At 45.5% G+C, this 23,689-nt stretch overlaps 1 protein-coding gene across 1 annotated transcript in view; it reads right to left on the reverse strand.

Moving 5' to 3' along the window:
* Nucleotides 1-23,689, reverse strand: part of FBXL2 (F-box and leucine rich repeat protein 2) — a 403,194-nt gene that overhangs the window by 309,039 nt on the left and 70,466 nt on the right. Inside the window, exon 3 of the mRNA XM_069214254.1 lies at nt 8,154-8,208. Within this exon, the coding sequence (XP_069070355.1) occupies nt 8,154-8,208 (55 nt within the window). The remainder of the gene's footprint in view (nt 1-8,153; nt 8,209-23,689) is intronic.

Consider the following 23,689-nt stretch of genomic DNA (forward strand, 5'->3'; position numbering starts at 1 on the left):
AATAAGTTGATAAGCAACACCCATCGAAAAGCACCAGCAAACAACTGGCTGTTTTGGGAGGCCAGATGAGAACACATTAAACAAATCAAGCCAAACGAACCCTGCTGATCTTTAAACAGCATTTCTATGACAAAGTGGGCACCTTCCTTGTTCAGAAAATCTGATTTCATAAAGCTAAATCTCACACTGCTTGAGGTAAATCTACCTCAACTACCTGGTCTTCCATTGGTCTTTTACAGAACCTTTTTCCATCTCCTGAAGGACTACCAGCTCATACTCTTTAACTCTTTCACACACCAGATCAGTCTCAACCCTACAATGTGCAAAGCTGAGATCACACTTATCCCTAAATCTGGCAAACATTTAACTGAGTGTGTGTCGTACAACCCAATTGCTCTTTTAAACACAGTTGCAAAACTTTACATTAAAATACTTGCCCAATGCTTAATCACATGCTCCCCAGTTTAATTAACCCAGATCAAATGTAGAGACCATAGCCAGGGAGCAGATAACATCAGATACCTTACCCACCTGGTTTATAAAGTCTATAAGTTGAATTTTCTTGCTGTGGTCCCCTCCCTCAAGGTCGAGAAGGAATATAATTGGGTTTTGTTGGGTCTCTCTCAGATTCAACATGCCTTTCATGTAGCAGACAGCAAAGCATTTTATAAGAGGAAAAATTGGAAACACTGTTTTTGACACTGTCTCCTTCAAGCTCCCCCTTAAAGATTTTCCATGAAATTCACAATATCAAGAGTAGGCTAAACATGGAAAGTGTCTGCCAAATATTGTGCCTATCTGTAAAACTGTGTCAAAGTCAGTAGTAAATAAAATATTTTTAATCCATACTTCCAAACTTTTTCCTTTCCACCCTTCTGCGTGAAACCATTCCTACAGTGGTCTTAACATGTTAACAGCCTGCCAAACAACCTGCAGATTCATTGAACAGCGCCAACGTCATTAGTAAAAAAACACACTGTGCCCACTCGGCCATAATTAGGAAATAAACAGCCCATGAACAGGAAGTCAGACTAATCTGCCCTGGACAAAGAAACCATGCCAGTGACATTCAGTTGAATTTTTTCCTGAGTATGTCCTCCCTTTTATATTCACTTCCATGATGGTACTGTATGACACATGCCATACCCAGAGAAACCTAAGCATTCTACATGTCTGCTAAGCTTCATGTGGATTTGTCAAAGGTTGTTACAGTTATTAGGAAATATGATTTTGCTCCCATTTGATAAATCTGCATATATTTGAGTAAGCTAAGCATGTTAAGCAAGTGGCAAACTTTGTGCAAATTTGTCTAAAGATGCTACAGTTTTAAGCCAATAAAACACCTTTTCCGTTTCAAGATAGCTCTAAGATTTTAACCCTTTCAAGACCATGGAACACATTTTATAACAATGATTTCTCACACACTAGTGAACAGAACGATTCTCTGAGTAGTTTCATGCTAATATTGGTTTATTTCTGTTCAATATCTTTTTTTTCTGTATTGTAAAGTAATCGTTTCTATGGGAGTTAAATTTGAGATACGCTGCACTTTTGACCCCCACACCTCCCTGCCTTTAGAAATCTGCATATAACTTAGGCTTCCCAAACCCGAAACAGCAGAGCCTATTCTTAAGAAAGTTTTGTGCAGATTCATCCATGGGTATCAAAGGTATTAACAAAAGAAAATACAATCAATCCCAAAAATGCTTTCCTCAGCTTCTTATCAAACACATACTAACACTTTTTACTTAAAAATTTTTTTTTTTAAATACTGTTACAAGAGACCCTAAGGAAAAAAACTAGCCCCAATAGTCATACATATGTGCGACAGAGTAGCCAAGAATCAGGAAAAGGGTAAAAGAGGTCACTTAAAATGACTGCTCCATCAAATGCCCAAAGCAAAACCATCCACTAGATAACCAATTGCACAATCCTTGATTGTGCTTTTGCAGACTCCATCATCGGTTCAATGAGCCTTAAGGGTGCTAGTTAGACTCACTCTGTTTGTGCTGGCGGCTGCAGGTGGTGGGCAATCGCACTCATTTTTGGGGAATAGGGCTTACATCTCAACCTTGGACTTGAACCCAAAGCAAGAGAAAGGCAGAAAAAGAAAAATCAATAATAAGGAGCCTTGGTATTTGGCAACCCCGGCATTCACCAGGACAGGTAGTGGGCTGCAAAAAGCTTCAGAATGCTTACATTTATCTTCATCACAAATTAAGCCCCGAGGTGTAATAGACTTCCCCCTGAGTGGATGGCATCGCAGCTTAACGTTCAGCGAAAAGAGCTAGTCATCTGCTTGAACCTTACATTCTCACACCAAAAGTGTCTTGCCAATCGACAACTTGCTAGCAACTGCTCTACCTTGTGGTTATGATTGCAAATAATAGACTTTTTTGGAACAGGTACCTCCTGTTCAGTGTTTATTTTTTAGGCCTTTTTACCTGTATCACTGGAGTAGTACCTACTAGCCCACTCATATAAAGTTCCATGGCTGTGTATTTAACTCACCTTTGGTCTCCATGGATTGTGTGTAGTGAGAGACTAGGTGTGATACGTTTGTGCTGAGATATGTACCTACCTGTGTATGGTGCATAAAATGGAGGCCTGTGGGTTCCATTTCGAAAGCACAGGACCTGGAGAGGCTTGGAGAAGTGAAGACTGCAACACACAGACAGAAAGATGTGTATTGTTGACAATCCTGAGGGCTGGGGTGGGAAACATACTGAAGGCAGGGAAGCTAAGCATCCTCTGTGCACATCCAATGTATCTTTGATTCCAGAAAGAGTTACTGGTCAGTGAGGCCTGTGCTCAATGTCAGTGAGATGGTGAGACTAATAAGTTTGGCACTGTGGACCAGGGAGTCTTGACAGAGCGGAAGGATTAAGCCTTTTTAAACTTTGTGAGGCATATTTCAGGGGAGAATGACAGCTAGGTGTGATCACAGTTAATCTCTTGGCCTGTGTTGTGGGTCAATCAGATGTGGAGCCACACCTCCGTTCCTTTGACCTAGGGCAGAGCAAAGGAGAGAGCACTTTAAAAAAAAAGCTGACACCCACCTTCTAAATTTCAAGGGCTCAGACACTAAATCACATTTGTGTTTGACGTTGGACTATAAAGGTGGAAGCATGAGACTCACAAGTTATTCAACAACACTGTTTTTCAGGAGACAGATGATCCCCAAGACTTCTAGCTGCTGGACTCAGGACCAGGACTCGTGACAAGGGTTTGCTAGTCTCCCTGCTGGGTGAAAAGCTATCATCCAGGAAGTCAAGACCACTTACCCTGAACTTGAAGCACCAGCATTCTGTCAGTGTGTCAAAATCAGTGGACGCTGTGAGGAGGAGGAGGAGTAGGAGAGCACTTGTTGAGATCAAAAACTTCCAGGGATCTAGGTAAATGGATCCCGGTGAGCAAAGTGTGAGATGCCTGGTCTGGTCATGACCGTGCAGGAGTCTGAGCTGGATGCTCAACTGTGCAAAAGTCGGCGACCCCTGTGTCAACAGAAAAGAGGCCACCATGAAGTGCAGCCCATCACACAAGTGTGCAACAAAGTCAGTGACCCCTGTGTTGGAAAGAGTCCCCATTGCATGGAAAACTGAATACTAACAGCAACTGTCATTCCTTTGATGTGGGGAGCAAGGTTTACTTCTGTGTTGATGAAACTCACCTTTAAATGTTTTCCTTCTCTGACGTGGGATACTCAGAAAAATCTCAGTGGCCATGTCGCAGAGGATGTGTCTATCGTCCGAGCAGATGTACAGCAGATTGACCAGAAGGCCAAGACAGCCCAAGAAAAGATGCTCTTCTCTAAAGAAAATGTGGCATCAATGTTTGTCAGGGATGCCTTTCTAAGTTTAGTGATGTCAGCTTCTAAAATTAACAGCTTGATAATCAATATACTCCATGCATCATATGTAACAATTAATTATTTGTTTTTTTTCGAGCGAGCTTTGTGATATCTATGCAGATCTATTATCCATGGAGAGAAAAGGGAGGAGGTCGGTCCATTAGTCACAATGAAATTTGTACATTTTTAAAAATTTTAAATAACAGAGAGCCAGGAGGATTCTTTGAACATGCTTAAGGTTTTCTTTGCTTGAAAATTATGCCTTGTCAACACCAGGGGTGGCTCCTCCGTAAGTGTAGAGCCACCCCCCCGCTCAGTCAGGCAGTGACAAATAAAATGATAATAAAATAACTTTATTATATTTTATTTGTCACTGTCTGACTGAGCCATGCACATCTAGGGCGGGCCGGGCCGGGCCATAGGGAGTAGGAGTGGTGGGCAATGTAATGTGCGCATGTCAGTTTGGCTGGCCGTCTTAGGATGACCAAACCGACATGCGCACTTACATTTCTCAAACCCAGCTGTGTTACACAGACGGACTGGAGAAATGGCACAGGATCCTGGTGCCTGAGCGAGCGTGAAACCAGCCCGCTCAGGGCAATCCTGGTCCCAGGTGGCTGGGAGCAGCAGGCAGGTAGGTTTTTTTTTTACTATTATTTTTAACCCCACCCACCAACAGTCCTCCAGCTCCCACCCCACCACCCTTGATTGGTGGCAGCTGCCATAGGTTGACACATTTAGTTAAGAGAGGCTCCTTGCTTTCTTGGTTGCATTGTGACAACTGCCTGTGTAGATTTTATCAGGTCTTCTCAGAACCAAACCAAGATCTCAGCCATTATTCTTCCAGTTTACAGAAGGCTTATTTCAGTTCTGCCAATTCAATATTGTACACCTTGTTTTTACTTTAAGTACCTCATTTTGGTTTTTTTCCCATCTTGGGGGGCAAGTATATCCAATGAGATTTCTTTTCTTTGTTGTTGGCACAGAGGTTCTGTACAGTTTGGAGGTTTTATTATGTTGCCTAGAAGTCTGGCCTGTTTGCAAACAGTACTGCAAGATCAAAATAACAGCAAAAGAAGAGTGATCGGACCAAGCCTGCGATTGCACGGAGATGTCTTTCAGAATTCAACTTTGTAAATGAACACAATCCTGAGGGAATCGAATGGTGTGTGAGAGAAGGGTTTGTGTGGATATGGGAAAGGCATGTTGTGTGAGCTGAGGGTGAGAGTGAGAGAGAGAGTAAGCAAATGAGTGTGTTTTTCACTAGTCAGATGAAGACCAAAGAATGCATGTTTTCAAGCAACTCTCTTGCTATTTTTAGAAAGGTTTGTCTACCCAAACAAAGCCTTGTATGGATGGTAATTGCTGTTAATATCAAAATCAATTATAAGTCAAAAAAGATTTTGAAAAATGAATGCCCCCATTGACAGCAAACAGAGAACTATTGTGTGCACTAGACACAAGCTGTTGATGAATAAAATAAAATAAAGAAACTCAGTGGCATTTGGCTGGTTTATTTTAGAGGAGGTGGGAACACAGCATAAGAAAGTATTTATGAGATTCAAATGGTAACCTTGATCAAATGTAAAGTAATTAGTTAAGCGAGAGGGAGGAAAACAGTAAGTACAGCACATACATTGCTGACTGCTATGAAGCACAGTCAAGGTGTTGATGATTTCGCAGGTAATGGGTTAGCACCCTCAAAACTTCACATTGCTTGAAACAGAGTTCTGCAAAGTGGGACAAACCTGTGTGCCTGTGAGTTATGTGTACATACATAAAGATGTAGCAAAGTACCTAATTCCCTTGCTTGTCCAGTACAGTTCATACCCTCTGCGACGAATCTACATCCACAACAGAGAGACAGTATGCTGCCATTTATCTTTTCCTCCAAACTAAGGGCTGAATTTGATCTTAACGGCCTTCCTGCCAAGCTATGTTGGAAGCTGACCCGAAAAAAGTCTGTCAAGTCAATGATTTTCCGCCCGCTAGATTTCAAAGTATTGCGGCTGAGGCCCAGACCGTCATGACAGATCGCCCTTCCTAGCTGTCACGCAGGTGGGTTCCCACCAACGGTAATTAGATGTTTCAGCTGTGCAGGTGGTGTCATACCGGAGGACTGTTGACAGAGGAAGCCCATTGCTGAACCCAATGGACAACAGACAATGGCAGTGGCTATGAAATACAGGTAAGTCACACACACACACACTCTCCTTAGCCATGTTTCCCCCAGCACAACACACGATATATACACATCACCATCCACTGCCATTTCAACACCACACAACCCATACATACCGAACACACCCACTGCCATTAATCCATGACAAAACATACACACACTATTGACACTGCACCCACACACAACTGCAACAACCAACACAACAACACACTCAGCTACACAAACACTTTCACACGAGGCACAGCCACACACATCACAACAGTGTCAGCCACACAACACTCACCTGAATGTTGCACGGAGCAACACAACATACACAACATAGATCCCATATGCAAGTGACACACATACCAACACAACCACATCACCCACTCCAGCTCCCTCCACTTCAACCAGCCAATCCAATCTCACATACACATAGACATACTGACTCACATACACAACAGATAGCAAAACCTTACCACTACACATCGCCTTGCAATGGGCTCACATGGACACCACTGACAAGTGTGATTGTACCGTCACTGGGGTGTCACCATTCATTTGGCAATGAATAATGTCACCCCAATGACGTGTGTATGTACGCGATATGCGTGTTGTCAGCCTGTCCTCATCCATGTCTGACCCACGTGTTCCAGACATATGCATGTCACAGTGATTAAAAAAATTACAGTAACATGTATATGCCTACAGTGGTCCTGACCTCACGTGCAGTTCCCACCTAACATACCCTGACAATGGTGCGTCCCTACCTCCGGGTCTGCAGATGAGGGGGTTGTGTTTTCTCCATGGGGCAGTGGCAGCAGCGACAGCAGGTCTTGTCCAGTCGTGTCCAGTTGAAAATGGAAGTGGAATCGTAGGAAAAGGTCAATTTGAACCTCACTTCCCCCCTAATCTGCCAACTCAAGTATGGAGGCCTGTAAGGCCACTTCCAAATCTGCATAGCAGGAAAGGTGGCTGGATTCCTGCCTTCAGCCACTTTTCCCTCTGGAGCAGTCAACGCGGACGTTTGCCTACAGGACCACCAACATCTAAATCCGGCTAGTTGACAGTCATGGTGGTGGATGGGGCTCCAGTCGAAAAGTCAATAGCGGTACCACTACAGCCAACATCTCAAATCAGGCACTTCCACTCCACAGGACTGTCCCATAGAGATGTGCTTCCTAACCAAAAAGTATTGTTTTTTATGTACATTGCTTTGAAACGGGTGTGCTCTGATTTAGGTCATAAACACAGTGAGCCATAAATAATTCTGCTGGGTAGGCCAGTCCTCTGGCCATGATTTTTTTGGCTTGCTCAGATCTCTGCTGAACCGAAGATTAGAGACAAGGCCACTCAGTGGCATGGTTCTGTGCTTAGACTTTAAAATGGATGCCATCAGAGGATTTCCTTTGTGCAGTAGTGGCACGCACGGAGACTCAGACATCTGTACGTTAAGAGTGAGAGGATATTCTCCTCTCCATGAGCAGGAGCTTTCAAAAGCCAATCCAATTAAAATAAGAAAGAAATCTTCGGTGCAGAAAACACAAAAGCAGAACATAGCATCTTTACTATCATCATCAGGTTTCAAACACAACAAAAAATAACTTTAATAAACAGTAAAATAAGAATTCAAGTAATTACAAAGCATCGTGGTTCATAGCCTAAGAGGGAATGACATAAAGGAAAGGTAATCATTATGAGCATCTTTACAATTTGAACACATAAGAATCACTGTTCATTCAAATTGTGCTGTTAGACTAATTCATTTTGGGATGATCTACGACCAGGAGATAGTATGTTTTGAGCATGAGACAATCCTTCAAACTTTTAGACTGACTGTGTCTTTGGATTATAATATCATTATTGTTGGCTTTTGAAATCTGCAAGACATAGATTTCCTTAATGAAAACTGGTTCGGATGTATACAATTATGTTAAAATAGAAATACATTGATTAGCTTTGATAGAAGATTCCAAACTCGTAGTTCAAGCAATGCCTTTTGTGATACAATTAAGCAAATCATGTCCGCACAGTTCTGTATCGAAGGGTAGTGATAACCTATCATGGTTCGTATCTTTCAGAAACCAAAAAAAAAACAGTTAATTAAGGAAACAAGGTTCTGCTTGTGATAATATTCCTTACCTTGGAGACTTGTGCACAACGACATAGCGTAACTACATCCAAAAACGAAAATATTCTAAGAAACAAATACAGAATTAAATATTAGAATATTATACTGTAATACTCATTGGAATTATGCGTAACTTCACACACATCTACATTGTTTAATATGATGTGTACATAAAAACATACAGTTGAAGTCTAAAATGTTTTCAAAGCAGTTTGTATAGGCTTTTAAGATCACAAATTCCAATAAACCAAATCCTGATGGCTCACAGAACACCGCCTTACTACTCACCTGAAAGAACTGCATTTTTCATTAGGTATCCATAATCGAGTTACATATGCCTCTACTAATATGCTGAGTGGAAAATAGAAGAAAACTACTATGGCCTGAGGTTTAGAGTCTTGAGACCCACTTAATAAGGTTATTTTACACTCCTGGATAGGGTTGGAGATTGTTTCCGGGCAACTGCAGGAGTAAGGCCCTATCCAGAATAAGACCACCGAAAATCGGTAGGGTTTCGCCGCAGTGTACATTTTACCCTTATGCATAGGATCATTTAGACGTGCATAGATGAACACCATATTTAGTAAAGGTTATGCTTTTTTAGTAAATAGAATTCGCCTAGAATCCCAGAACTACTACTCTCACAGAATGGCAGGGGGAGTGCAGGAATTATTTGTGAATTCCATAGTAGTTGATCATCAACTGTTGTGGCAGTACATTTTTCACAACACTTAGTGCATCAGCTACATTAATTCAAAGTGCTGTTTTGCACAGTGCACACGTTTTAGCTTTCTAGGCCCATAATAATAATATGGAATTATGAGTTTTTCGCGAATAATATGTAGAGCTGGACTTACTGTGCAGATGTGTGTATGCTTTTCAGAGGGACACTTCTCCTGCTTATAGCAGGGAAGGACTCAAGGTATAACCCCACAAGTCTGCATTGTCCACATAAAACAATAATTTGATGGGGCCAATAACTGCTGTTACCTGCCTCCCGCTTGATTTATCAGGATATTGAAAGTGAGGACCCTAAGTATTTAATAAAGCACGGACAATTTGCCCGGGGTCATACCGAGATATACCACTAATGGTGTGAATCCTTTGAGATGCATTTGCGCTGGACAATTACAGGTACAGGTAACAATGTGTCCTTATGCTATATTGGATTCTCAGTACAGCCAGACACACCAACATGCACATTACTTGTTAGAGGGGTGATTGCCAATGAGCTTAGTAACAGCTAAGTACAGTACTCGGCTGCATTCTGGTAATCAAACTTTTGAGAGCAATATTGCATTTTTGGCCGAATGTATTGCTCACAAGTTGCTACATTGCAAAGTGGGAGTACTGTTCATTAATGTTATATATTGATGGCTCAAATTCTTGTGAAATCTAACCTAGTTACCAATGTATACCAAATACTACACTGCTTCATCAAGCTGCTATTCAGATTACTACAAAAAGGTTACAAAGACCTATCTTGACATCATCAAACTTGGGACTTAGAGAACTACATGGCCCTTTTCGCATCTAGAGCAAGTAAGCTACATGCTGCTTACATTAAGAAGTTTGGAAAAGAAATGAGAAACAAACATTGGCTAATAAAAAACATAAATCATTTTCACATCACTATGTAATCCTTGTAATAACCTTACTTCTATGAAAATTATTCTGACATACTCCCAAACAAGATATGGATATTCTGAAACTCTTAACAGATATCGAATCTGAAATAGGAAACTTGGTTGAAAGGGAGTCTCCAAAACTTCACTATTAACAAGATCGTCTCAGGATTAGGAAAATTAACTATTTCTTCAAATTCTTGTACTCAATATTGTATGTACCTAAGGTAATCAAAACTGCATTCATAATAGAAAATAAACATAAACAGCACACAAAACTGCAAACCATATAATGATGTTCGAAACATATCTGATAAAACGGACATGTAAAAAAACACCACCATTTAACAAAACATTGAAACAATATTATTAAATTACGCAGCGTTACTGTAGATTTATTTGTTTATTTATTTTCACCTACATGTAAAAGGGAGCTTCGTTTCACAGCTCTTATTCCTGAGACAAGCACTCTTATGAACAAACAATAATAGTGTTAACATAATCAATCCTTATATATTTCCAGGTTAATGCTAGGACGTCGGGAGTTTTACAAAGATCCTCACTGAAGTAGAAGTCCATTGGACAGAGGAATATTTAGCTAGTAGAAAGAAAAAGGTATTTCCTAGTGGTAGTAGCTATTTTATTTCAGAATGTCACATATAGGTTCATTACTAAGCAACATTAGTCAGTCACCATTACATAGAGTTTACATTTCTAAAAAAGGACCAGGGTACGATTGACAAGTGTGTGAATTTCCCTCTTTCTGAATTTTAGTCAGTAGGTCTCTGAGAAGTCCCCAAATTAGTAAAAATCCTTACAATGAGTAGCCGTTCACCAAACAACAAATGTTTCAAAGAGAGATGCACGTCATAATGATCCACATCATACGCTTATTTCCACTCGCCATACCCCCCAGGAATAAAGATGCTTCTCAGACAACCTTTTTATGTACTCACTACACATAACTCAACTAACTTTTGCAATTCCCTTTACGCACCTAGGTGGATGTGATAATCACACAAAAGGAGTAGTATTCAAAATGGACATAAGGCAAGTCCAGGGCTATTGGGTCCAGAGCTCTTGCAAGAAGGAGCACTGAAGCATCCACAGCCACTAGTATCTTATCCATGTACTGTGTAAAACGAGGGTTTACATGGGAAACTGGATGTCATGGTAAGTTCTGAAATGCCAAATAGCTTAGAGTTTGAAAAGTGAGTCAATAAACACGAACAATTAACATTCGTTGTAAATCTTTCTTGGATGATATAGGCCATCCAAACCCTAAAGTCCCTTTGAAGGTTTTGCTCAAATCGCTTAGGATTATCTGAAAGAAAAACAACAATACTAAACTTACTTTTCGAAAATGTTTTTTCAAGGTGCATTCAACTCACCTGGACTTATGGGCTATTTTACAATATTGTTCAATATTTAATAATCAAAATGTATTGCAATACATCGAAAAGTACTACTTAATTAAAGTTTGTTTCGATGTTCCTTAGAAAGTCTTTCACCACTACAGTTAATGAACAAATAAAAAAACTTATACTCACCTCTTCATAAAAGGTCTCTCAGGTTCGGTTATCCATTGACTCCTTTTCAGAAAGTCAGGATATTTAGAAGAAAATATAACTTTTTAGTATAATACGCAAACGGTTCCAGAAAGTGATAATTTCACCCAACGTCTTACCCCTGAACCAAGCAACTTATCAAGTTCTTAGGACGGTAGAGGCCATAGGATGTGCTTATGGACTCAACAAATCCATTTGAATGAAATGCCATTTTCAACCATGAGCAGTGACAAGATAAATAGGCCCTGCCCTAATGTAAGCATTTATAAATAGTGTACAGCAGAGTCTGATGTCTATCTGCTCCACTCCCTGGAATGTGGTTCTTCTGGTACGATATGAAATACTAAAAGCAGAATTAAATACTAGAGGAAAGGAGCTATCGGCAACAGAGACATAAGAGATCACCATAATGCCAATCCCATCAGATGTGTTTCTCTCGCACTTCAGCACACTCACCACTGTGATCTCAAAGACTGCCCCTCAAAGGCAGGCTAAAAGTAGACTACGTATGTTATAGATATCACCATAAAGTCCTCCGTGGAGGGCGCAATAAAACAGACTGTGCTGGAAGAGATGCCGGCGGCATACATAAACTGTGTAATCAGCAGGGGCGAGAGGGGGAGCAGGGAAGATCTACGGTGGGAACATGAGTGCTTACTGCGCATGCACTGTTCACTGCTTATGTAATGTTATAACAAAACTAATGAACGTATTTCCAAAAAAACAGAGTGCACAAAATACAGAGATATTTAGTACCATTTACAAACTCTGGCAGTATAAGATTTTCAGCTTACTAGCTAAAAGTGGCAGGCTGCTGTGAACCTAAGTAAAAGTCGTAAGAAGCAGATATAAAGGTAGAGGAAATCCAGGTCAATACCAATCCTGGAAACATGGGTTACTATGAGACAAGAGCCAGGGAGACAACAAACTAAAATAAAATCCGTAATTAAGTCAAAGAAAGGCCATTGCTCGGGGAACCAAACAAGGTACAAAACAACAAAGCTGAGGGGGCAGACGAGTGGTCGAACTGCCATGGCAAAAGAAAGAGCCAATGCACATAGAAAGCTGCCAGATCCTCAAAGAAAGTTGTCTAGTTAACTAGCACAACTGCTAATCATGCTCTGGAAGTCCCACTGCGCCACCTTTCGAAGCTAGAAATCTCGGTGCCACAGCTGGTACGCACCAGCTTGCCGGTCTCGTAGGAAAGTGTGTAACAGTTTTCCTTTGCCTGTTCCACAGTCCAGGCCTGAAATCTCTGTGCATCACGCTTATTCCCAACACCCAGTCCACGGGCTGCTCTGAACACCGGCAGTCTGGGCTGCTAGAAAATTAAGGCCCTCATTACAACCCTGGCGGTTGGTGTAAAAGTGCCGGTAATTACCACCAAATTATGACCATGGCGGATAGATCTCAGATAGACAGCCACTTTACCACACCAACCGCAGGGCGGAAACAACAGGCACCATGGCTGTAGCCGCCCACAGCCAGGCAGAAGTCAATGTTCCGCCCACCGTATTAAGACATGCCAATCCACCACCTTTTCCGGGGTGGTACCAACGACATCAAAAGCCTGGCGGAAACTGAGCTCAGAAGGGAAAGGACTCACCATTGGGGACACGGGGGACAACCACGCCGCCATGGAGCCCGAGCTGCATGTCTTCCCCATGTTCTTCTACGTGCTGCTCCACCACAAACACCAACGACGGCGAAGATGACGACGGTGAGTACAGCCGCCTTGCACACAAGGGAGGGGAGAGGAAAAAGAGAGTGACATACATATGCACAACACACACCATACACATAACCAGATGTACAAGAAAACAAGTTATTCCCCCTAAATCGGTTGAATAATGCAAGAACAAAATGAATTTACTAAAGTGAGTGTAATAATATCAACACAGTATAAAAATAACTTAGCCAATGCTACACATATTTACAACTGTACAGTTCAAGGGACACTGCCCAGTCCTCAGTTTGCGTGGGCCACATGGCCACAGGCCAAATTCCAAGGCCTCACTTGTCACCTGCATCAACACGGAGAGAACACTGTAGGGGCATCAGTTGGATAAATTGACAGGCACCTCAGCGGGATGGGGGGCACCTCAGCCAGGAGATAATACAAGACCACTGGTTCTGGAGGGGGCAACATGCCCTGTGCTTGGTCCTGGGGAGTGCAAGGCCACAGTCTCTTGAGTGGGTGACTTGCCCACATGCTCTGGAGGGGGCATCGTGCCCTGTGCACTTGATCCTGGGGAGGCTGGGGTTGGTGGGTGTCTTATCCACTGGTTCTGGAGGGGGCATCATGCCCTGTGCTCATGATCCTGGGGAGGCTGGGGTTGGTGGGTGTCTTACCCACTGGTTCTGGAGGGGGCATCGTGCCCCGTGCTATTGATCCTGGGGAGGCTGGGTTTGGTGGGTGTCTTACCCACTGGTTCTGGAGGGGGCATCATGCCCTGTGCTCTTGATCCTGGGGAGTGCAAGGTCACAGTCTCTCAGGTGGGTGTCATATCCACTGGATTTGCAGGGGCCAGGCTGCACATACCATCCGCCAGCGGTTACGGCTGCTCAGTGGTGGTAGTGGTACTACTTCAGCCGCTGGTGGGAGGAAGCTCCAGCCCATCACCTACAGCCTTGGATGGCTGTCCACTGGTGGTGGTGGTGGTGGTGGTGCTGCTGCTGCTGGTGGGGGGAGGCTCCAGCCTATCCCCTGCACCCGCGGATGGCTGCCCACTGGGTGGTGCTGCTGCTGGGGGGAAGCTCCAGCCCATCCCCTGCAGCCACGGATGGCTGCACAACCATGGTTGGTGGTGGGGGCTCCGCCAGAGTGCCTGCCCCAGACCCCTTGGTCTTCCTGGCAACAGCTGGGGCAGGCTCCTTGGTCTTCCTGGCAGCAGCTGGGGCAGGCTCCTTATCCTTGAGGCTGCCTGGTGCAGGCTCCTTCACCTTCAGGACATGTGCCCTGCATCCTTTCCCACGAAGAGTGGGTGTGGTGAATACTAGGCCCTTGGACTGGGTGGCTGAGGTGCTTGGCTGGGTTTTTGCCACCCTGGCCAGACGTGCAGGACGAGGGGGGTAGGGAAGAGGTCAATGGTGGATAGGAAAATATTTTTAGGGACATTGGGGAAGGAAGAGGGAGAAGGTTTGGGAATGGAGGAAGAGGGAGTGGTTGTAGGAGGTGTCTGCTGATTTTGGGTGCAGGTGCATGGGCTGGATGCTGTTGTGAGGTGGATGGTTGTTGGGTGTCTGAGTGCTTGCATTTGTGTACTTTTGGGGGGGGCAGACACAGTGGGAGAGGACACGGGGTGTGTGCATGGCTGTTGTGGAGGTGTCTGCCAGTGAGGTGTGTGTTCTGCTAGGTGTGGTGGTGATGCTGGTAGTGTGTGAGGATGTAGTGCATGCAGGTGTGAGTGTAGACGGAACTGGGAGGGAAGTGGAGAAGGGGAGACAGTGGAAATTGTGGATGTTGGCATGTCTGCATCTGGATGGTGTTTGTGTGAGTGCCTGTGGGATGATGTGTGGTGCTTGTGTTTGCCTGTGCCACTCCTGTGTGTCGTCTTGTGTGCCTGCTCGTCTGCCTGTGTGCTTGGGATAGGTTGCGGTTGAGGGGAATGGGATTGGGAAGAGGAAGTTGGAGGGGGGAGGGTGGAAACAGAGACAATGGCTGCTATCAGAAAAGAGGCCAGAGCCTGGATTGATTTCTGTTGGGCCGCCAAGCCAGTGTGAATGCCCTACAGGATAGCATTAGTCTGTTGCATCTGGGCTGCCAGCCCCTGATGGCATTCACAATGGTTGACTGCCCTACAGAGATGGATCTCGGGAGGTCAATGCCGCCTCACTCAGGGCAGCAGGGCTGACTGGGGCAGGGCCTGAGGTGCCTGGGTCGAAGGAGATGCCCACCCTCCTGGGTGAGCGGGCACAGGCAACTCGCTGAGGGGCTGCTGGGAGTGCGGTGCTGGTACGGGGGTGGCGGCTGTACCTGTAGCTGGGGTGGTCACAGAGGAGTCCGCCACCACCAATGAGCTTCCATCGGAGGAGGTATCTGGGTCTGAACTGTCCCCTCCAGTCTCCGCTGTGGTGCTCCCCTCGCCCTCCGTCCCACTGGTGTCCTCAGCATCAGTGGACTCCGCCTCCTGGGTACTGTGGGATGCAGCTCCCTCCGTTGACGGTGCCTCTGCTCCTCCGTCAGATGATGTTAATGCACATAAGGACAGGGTGACAAAACAAAAAGGGGGGGAGAGAGACAAAGGATACACTTGGTCAATGGCTGCACCAACACCACCGTTGGCGTACACAGCACACTCACACACACGGTACAGGCCTACGCACTATGCATTGCACTACCAGTGATATTTCTAGCCACCAAGGCATGGGGAGCGGCACACACCGGCAAATCCAGCAGACCTGGGACCCACCCAGCCTTGACCAGTAGTGGATGCCTACGAGCTTGGTAGCAGGATTATCCCTTATGGACCCTTGCCACCAGGGGACCTATGCTGCAATGTCAGGCCTGGCCTAGGGCCAACCACTGACACACATCCCCCACCCGGATACCACCCTACCATGCGTAAGTTGTAATGATGGGCACGGTACTCACATCCTTGTGGCTGCTGTGATGCCCTCAAGTGCCCATCCAGCTCAGGATAGGCCACCGCCAGTATGCTGGCCATCAGGACAGTCAGGTTTCGATGGGCACCCCTTCCTCGTTGGGGGGCCATCCCCAGCTGTGCGTCCGCCGTCTTCCGTGCCCAGCGTCTCAGGTCCTCCCACCGTTTCCGACAGTGGGTGTTCCGCCTGCCATAGACACCCAGGGTCCGCACGTCCTTGGCGATGGCACGCCATATACCCTTCTTTTGATGGGTGCTGACCTGCAGAGGGAATACACACAGGAAAATAGTATTAGTCAGACAGTCCTGCCTGTTATACTTATGGCCCACCATACCCCTTCACATCACCATTTACACACACATAGCCCAGCACACAACCTGTACGCCGCCCTGGGGACATCCACCCACCCCCCTTACACGATGCATTCACACACCACTCCATGGATTCATGCCACATGCATCGTGCCATCAGTGTACTCACCAGTTGGTCTGGAGGCCCATACAGCAGTCCGTACTGGGGTAGGACCCCATCCACCAGTCTCTCCAACTCTGCCGAAGTGAAGGCAGGGGGCCTTTCCCCAGTCACACGAGCCATGGTAGGTTCCAGACACAGGTCACAGCAGCACATGCAGTGTAGGTCCTCTCCTGTTGAAGGTCAGGTAGCAAGTGAGGAATATCAGAGAATGGCGGTCACGTCCGCGGCGGTGCATACCATCACCGCTGGCGTACATCACCATTGGCCACTGTAACCCATAGGGCCCAATGTTAACCAATGAGGAGTTGCACAGCGGTTCCCGACCGCCTCCCGCAACGGCGCACAACATCAGCAGAATTACCTCACTTCCACCTGTCCCTCCACACAGGGCAGACGGATGCCATTTTGGGGGTGAGGGGGCAGGCCCTGGATAATTACTGCGTCACTGTTTAAATTTGGACATACAGGACAATTCTCACTGACCCATTACAATTTGACAGCATGCATCGTACTGTTGTTGCCCCATTGTTCAGTTTGTGACCAGCTCCTCACTCTTTTGTCCCTTAGATTGCTACCGCTGCGGATGAATAGGAGATGGAGACATACCACCGTGTACAGACCCCTGGTGGACTTGACAACAATGGAGGACAGGCACATTATCCTCACCTATAGACTTGACAGGGCCACAATCACAGAGTTGTGCCCAACTGGAGCCTGACCTGATATCTTCTATCTGTCACCCCACTGGGATCCCCCCTCTTGTGCAAGTTCTATCAGTGCTCCATTTACTGGCAACTGGTTCTTTCCAAGTGACAGTGGACTTGGCAGCAGGAATGTCACAGCCAATTTTCTCAATTGTGCTGTCCAGAGTATTGTCTGCCCTGATTAAACACATGTGCAGCTACATTGTATTTCCCCAGGTGGAAGATTTGGCAACAGTGAAGGCTGACTTCTATGCAATGGGACATATCCCCAAACTTAAACTTATACATACTTAAAAAATGTGACATACTCCATACTTCTATTCTTTTCAAGGGTGTTTATTGAAGTGCCAAGATATTGAGGGGCAAGTGCAATGGGATGGGGTGATGATGGAGGAAATTCCAGGGTACAGTCCCAGTCTGTAGCACAGGTGCATTGTCCATGGAGACATAGGAAGGGGAGCAATGGCAGTTCAAGGTGGACAGGGTGACAGAGTGGGGCACAAGGGTGACAATCAGAAGAGTCTAATTTCCTGGCAGGGGTCTTGGCAATAGTCTCTGGCTTCTTCCTGGATCGCAGGGAACGTTTGCGAGGTGGTTCTCCTTCTGCAGGCGGAGGGGTGCTAGTGGCCTGTGAGTCCTGTGGCAGGGCCTCCTGTCCACTATCAGCAGCAGAGGTGGAAGGCAGTTCAAATGTCTGGCTAGTGGCAGGGGCCCACTGTTGTGATACTGCCTCCCTCATAATATTACCCATGTCTGCCAGCACCCCTGCTATAGAGTCCAGGGTGGTGTTGATGGCCTGGAAGTCCTCCCTGATCCCCTGGTACTGTCCCTCCTGCAGCCACCTGTTCTCCTGCACATTGTCCAGGATCTGGCCCATCGTGCCCTGGGAATGTTGGTATGCTCTCAGGATCTCTGCAAGTTCCTCCTGGAGAGTCGGTTCCCTAGGCCTGTCCTCCACCTGGCGCACAGCACTCCTCCCAGTTTCTCTGTTGTCCTGTGCCTCGGTCCCCTGAACCGTGAGCCCACTGCCACTGACCCCATGTCCCTGATTGTCATGGGTTTGAGGTGTGCCCCGGGGTCCCTGTAGAGGTGGACACACTGCTGATTGACGTGTCCTGGGGACAGAGGTGTGGGTACGCTGGGTGGGTGCTGTGGTGGTGTTTCCAGATGGGGGAGGCTCTGTGGTTGTCTGTGACTGGGCTTGGGTAACCGACTGTCCAGAGGTCCCTGATGGGCCAGGTTAGTCATCCAGATCCAGGCAACCAGAGTTGCTGTCATCACTGTGGGCCTCTTCAGTTGGGGGACTGGATATTGCTGGCACCTCCTCTCCTGTGACATTGGCTGTGACACTTGTGGGGATGTAAATGATGTGTTATTGTTTCTGTGTGTGACATATTGTGCATCAGTGGCTTACCCGCTTTAGCTGTATTTGCCCTGGCAGCTTTCACTTGTGTAAGTTGGTATGTGGTGGGCTAGCTGATTCTCTCTAGTGTGCATGCTTTAGTGATAGGTGTCCATGCAGGGCTGTGTGTGATGTCCATGCATTGGTAGGGCATGCAGGGCTTGGCATTGGGATGAGTGAGATGCGATGGTGGGGTGCGTGGGAGGTGGCAGAGTGAGGGTGAGGGTATGTGATGGCATGCAGGTAGGGGGGTGATAGTAGTAGAGAGTTGACTTACCAAAGTCCAGTCCTCCTCTTACTCCGGCCAGGCCCTCAGGATGCAGGATTGTCAAGACTTCCTACTCTCATGCAGTTAGTTGTCGGGGAGGAGGTGGGGGTCCACCGCCAGTCCTCTGTACAGCAAGTTAGTGTCTTGCTGCAATGGAACGTACCTTTCCCCGTAGGTCGTTCCACCTCTCCCTGATGTCATCCCTTAGTTCTTGGGTGCTGTCCCATGGCGTTGACCCTGTCCACGATTCTCCGCCATAGCTCCATCCTCCTAGCTATAGATATCTGCTGCACCTGTGCTCCAAATAGGTGTGGCTCTACACTGATGATTTCCTCCATCATGACTCTTAGCTCCTCCTCTGAGAATCTGGGGTGTCTTTGTGGTGCCATGGGTGTTGGGTGAGTTGTGTAGGTGAGGGTGTGTGGGGTGATGGGTTGGGGTGTGTGATGTGGGGTGCATGGGTGGTGTATAGGTGTAGGTAGTGTGTGGCTCTGGTTTTGTCTGGGGTCGTGGTGTCGTGGTGTCTGTCTCATGCCAATGGTTTGTGGGTAATGTGGGTGTGTGCTTTATAGTGGTGTGGGTTTGTCGGTGTGGTGTGTTTACAGATATTCTTTTTCTTCATTTTTTTTCTTTTAGTATTGCAGTACCGCCTTGATAGTACTGTGTACTCTGTGAATTATGTCTTAAATATATAGAAACTATATATAATTTTCCCCTATCCTTTACCACTTCCAGTGGGAAAAGGCTGGGAAAATTATAAAATCTTATATCTATGTCTAAGCCCTTAACCCAGAACAAAGGGAAAGGGGCTTTAAAACAACAGGGCCGCCTTTACCTTTTCTAAAGGCAGTCATTTGCCAATCACATAATGCCTCATCATGAATAGGTACTGCAGTAATTTCACAAAACACCATAAAATGACTGTGGCAACAGATATCATTAAGTTAAAGTACCTTATATGTTAAAAAAGACTTACCCTACTTACATGCGCTACCAAGAAGGATCATCTACAGACCATAATCTATATTCTTGCTCAATGTCCTCCAAATCCGTTCAGCTGTTTTTGCACTAAAAGCAAGAACCAAGTCTATGGAAAATGCATGGTGCCAAATGACTAGGTCTGGAAAGATTTGTGGAGATTACTCAAACGGGTGCAGAACGATTAGCAACCAAAAATCAGAGGAATTCCCATCTTTGGGAATCCTAACTATAACTACAGAGTGACTATATAGAAATAAAGTATCATTCTGGGCTCTGTTCTTGTTGAGTGCCATCACTTAAATGTGGACAAAAGACGTTTCCCTGATACATAGCTGAAGGCCACCTCCTCAATATCGTATTTAAGAGTCTTATGAAACTTATATGCAACTAGATAAACAAATGCATGCCTCATTTTATGCATGACAGGGGCCTTACTGTAGTGAGGATGGGCCTGGACAACATCAGAAGACTACTAATCGTCCAGACTTTGTGCAGTACTCCCATAGGGAGAACATTATAATAGCACTTTACTAGGAGACAATTTTCAACCGTTCCAAGTGACCCTTCTTTCGACTTGTAAAAGAAGGGTTCACCATGAGGTTCCACAACACATTTGGCAAGCTGCATGCAACCCACAGATCCAAAATCAGTGTAAATGGATTTTTACACTCAGTGAGTAATAAAAGACACAGGAATGAGGTAAGGTTACCCCTTCTCCTGATTTCTCTTTACGCTCACTTTCGAACTGCTCTATATCAAGAGAACACATAACCAGGACATAACCCTCTTCCATGGGAACCTGGGTAGTACTACAGGCAGAAACCCTGGTTACCTAAGATTATTACAAAAACAATTATAACTAAGTTATATTGATACAAACTACCCAAATCCAAGGTATCCCATTCACAATACTGCAACAATTGTTTATCAGTTGTCAGTAACTAAAAAACAACAAAATAAATACTAGCCTGCACTATATACTCATGAGAAAAAATATCAAAAATTGTGTATTTCAAATTTAATGGGGTCATCAACAACAATGTATGGCGATGCTGACGCCCAGTGCAAGATAAGTAACAACAATGTAAACTGCAGAAAAAAATAACAGGATGAGAGGGTAACTAAATTGGTATAGATCTAAATCTCTGCTCAATATCTGGACTTTAAGTTGCTAGACAATTCCATTTCTGTATGTGGATTTGACGTTCCGACCCAATATTGACTTAAGTCCTGGGGTCTTATCAGGAAATAAGGTAAACGTGTCAGTGCATATTAAAACTCAGTAATAAGACAGTCTGCCTGGTAACGTGCTAATCAATGAGGCACAAATAGCTGTGTGCTCAGGAACCACAGTTGAACAGATAAAAAGATGCTGTGTGTCACACCCAAGTGTGCGATACAATGAGGTCTCAAGTGGCTACAAGACTCAAATTACAAAGCTGTAAATGTGGAGAGCATGCCATCAATAAGACAAGACTTACTAATTGGGTTGCCTAGATCCCTTAGTACGCCCACTACAACAAAGAACAATATGGAAGATACAGCAACTTTGAGTCATGAAGCCAAAATGATCTCAATAAACCAGATTTGGCCATTTTTTGAGGTCTTCCTGGACAAATGTGTCATCATTAACAAAAGTACCCAAATCCAGAGTGCGGTCTCACACACATTCATGTGCCATGGGGCCTGGCCCCACCAACCGGGAATAGTCACTAAACAAAGGGCCCTTCACTTCCGCACCAACGTCCCCACATTGTATCCTGGTTTAGGATCCAATTTCCTAGCTTTGGATATGAATCCCAACTTGTTGATGTTTTGGTAATATCTCCCACCAACCATAGAGAATGGACCGGGTGAACATGGGAAGGTGGACCCATGCAGTTGCTCACCTTCAACAGGAAGGCCCCTCCACACAACCTGGAAGGCCCTCCAAGTCCAGTGATTGACAGCACCCACCATTCTTGCCTCTGACTAATCCAACGGCCTCAAGAGGGAGTGCAAGTCTCCATAAATTCAACTTACCTACATCTTGAAACTATGATTGTAATGCAGTTCTCGGATGTATTTATTGGTCCCTGCTGTGAGTCTAAACCAGCTCCTCCCTCTTGTCACAAGTATTGTTGCCTCATTAAAAAGAAGTCTCAATAAAAATAAACACTGGCACACCAGTACCTGGAAGAGATTACTCCTATATTCACCACGTGCATTAATTACTGGCTATGGAATTGTTAAACCGGGCCCCCTTGGCGTGCTTTCCCCTACATTTGTGCCTCTGCCTCCTGTATTTTTGACTGTGTGTTGGATTTCGTTTTTGCTGGGTTTTGGTACTCTAGGCTCTTTACCACTGCTGACCAGTGCTAAAGTGAAAGAGCTCCCAGTGTAAATTGTGATTATGATTGTTTATCCATGATTGGCATATTTGATTTATTAGTAAGTCCCTAGTATAGTGCACCGAGCATGCTCAGGGTCTGTAAATCAAATGCTACTAGTGGGCCTGCAGCACTGATTGTGCCACCCACATGGGTAGCCCTGTAAACATGTCTCAGACCTGCCACTGCAGTGTCTGTGTATGCAGTTTTACACTGCCATGTCAATCTGGCAAATGCACCCACTCGCCAGGTCTAAACCTTCCCTTTTGGTCAGCCCTAGGTAGGCTCACGGGCAGAGTGCAGTGGATTTAAATTTCCCATTGGGAGCAGCTAGAGTTATTGATTTTGAGGTCTCTGAACCCACTATTCAAAAATACATCTTTTGGTAAAGTTGACTTTTAGATTGTAAATTTGAAAATACCACTTTCAGAAAGTGGCCATTTTCTGGCTTAACCATTCTGTGCCTCTGCCTGTCAGCTGAATACATGTCTGGGTCAGACAGACAGCTGGGCTGTTTGTTAAGTCACTCTAGACAGTAACACACAGTGAGCTGAGGTGTGTCCTGCTTATCCTGATGGGTCTTCCTGGGCTCGAGTGGAGGGAGGAGCTGAGACTTGCACCTCAATATTGCTGTGCCTGTCCCCACACAATACAGTTTCCAACCCCTTGGAGTGTGTCTGGGTCCAGGACAGGGAGAGGCAGGGTCTTGTGCACTACAAAGACTTTCCACTGACACTGACTTGCCAGGTGGTACCCATTCCAGTTCCTGGGCCCTAAGGAGTGAAAACTGGCATAAAAACATGAAGAACCAGGCACATCGATTCCAGGCGACTCCGTCTGCACCAAAGCTGGGGTTCTCGCTGGAGTGTGATGACCAGGACTGACCCCGCAGGCCCAACACTGCTGCAGTGCCTCTGAAGTTCCGTGACATCATGAGTCCTTAGTGCCATGTCACCAGCGTCCATGACACCCAACTCCGCTGCAGTGCGTGTGGCCCTGTGGTGTGGCTGCAACCCCAAGAGGTCACCCCATCATGTCTTGACCCGCCGGATTCATCGACCCAAGCCAGATTGTAAGGAACAAATGCTGCATCACCTCCCCTGCAATCGTAAGGAACAGACACCTCACCTCCCCTGCCTAGCAGTAAGGAACTGACACCTCACCTCTCTGGTAGCAGTAAGGAACTGACGCAGCACCAGCTTCATTGATGCCTCACCTCCCAGACTCTGTGCAACGTCTTTGTTTCATCGTTTTCAAAGGTACTGTACCAGGGGTTCACTCCCTCATGAGTGGCATCGGACTCTTGGCAAAACCTCCGTCAAGAACGTCAGTTGGAGCTGCTGTGTTTCTATGCACTTTTCTGGGATTTAATCTTTAAAAATTCATATCTTTTCTTGTGTATGTTGGATTTTTGTCATTTCGGTCTTGATTTATTCAGAGGAATAGTGGCTATTTCTCTAAACTGGTGTGGAGTACTTTTGTGGTGGTTTCACTGCGTTACTGTGTGTGTACTAATAATTAGTACATTGCCTCTGAGATCAGCCTGACTGC

This window comes from Pleurodeles waltl, chromosome 2_1, assembly GCF_031143425.1.
Source record: "Pleurodeles waltl isolate 20211129_DDA chromosome 2_1, aPleWal1.hap1.20221129, whole genome shotgun sequence".
NCBI classification, from domain to species: domain Eukaryota; kingdom Metazoa; phylum Chordata; class Amphibia; order Caudata; family Salamandridae; genus Pleurodeles; species Pleurodeles waltl.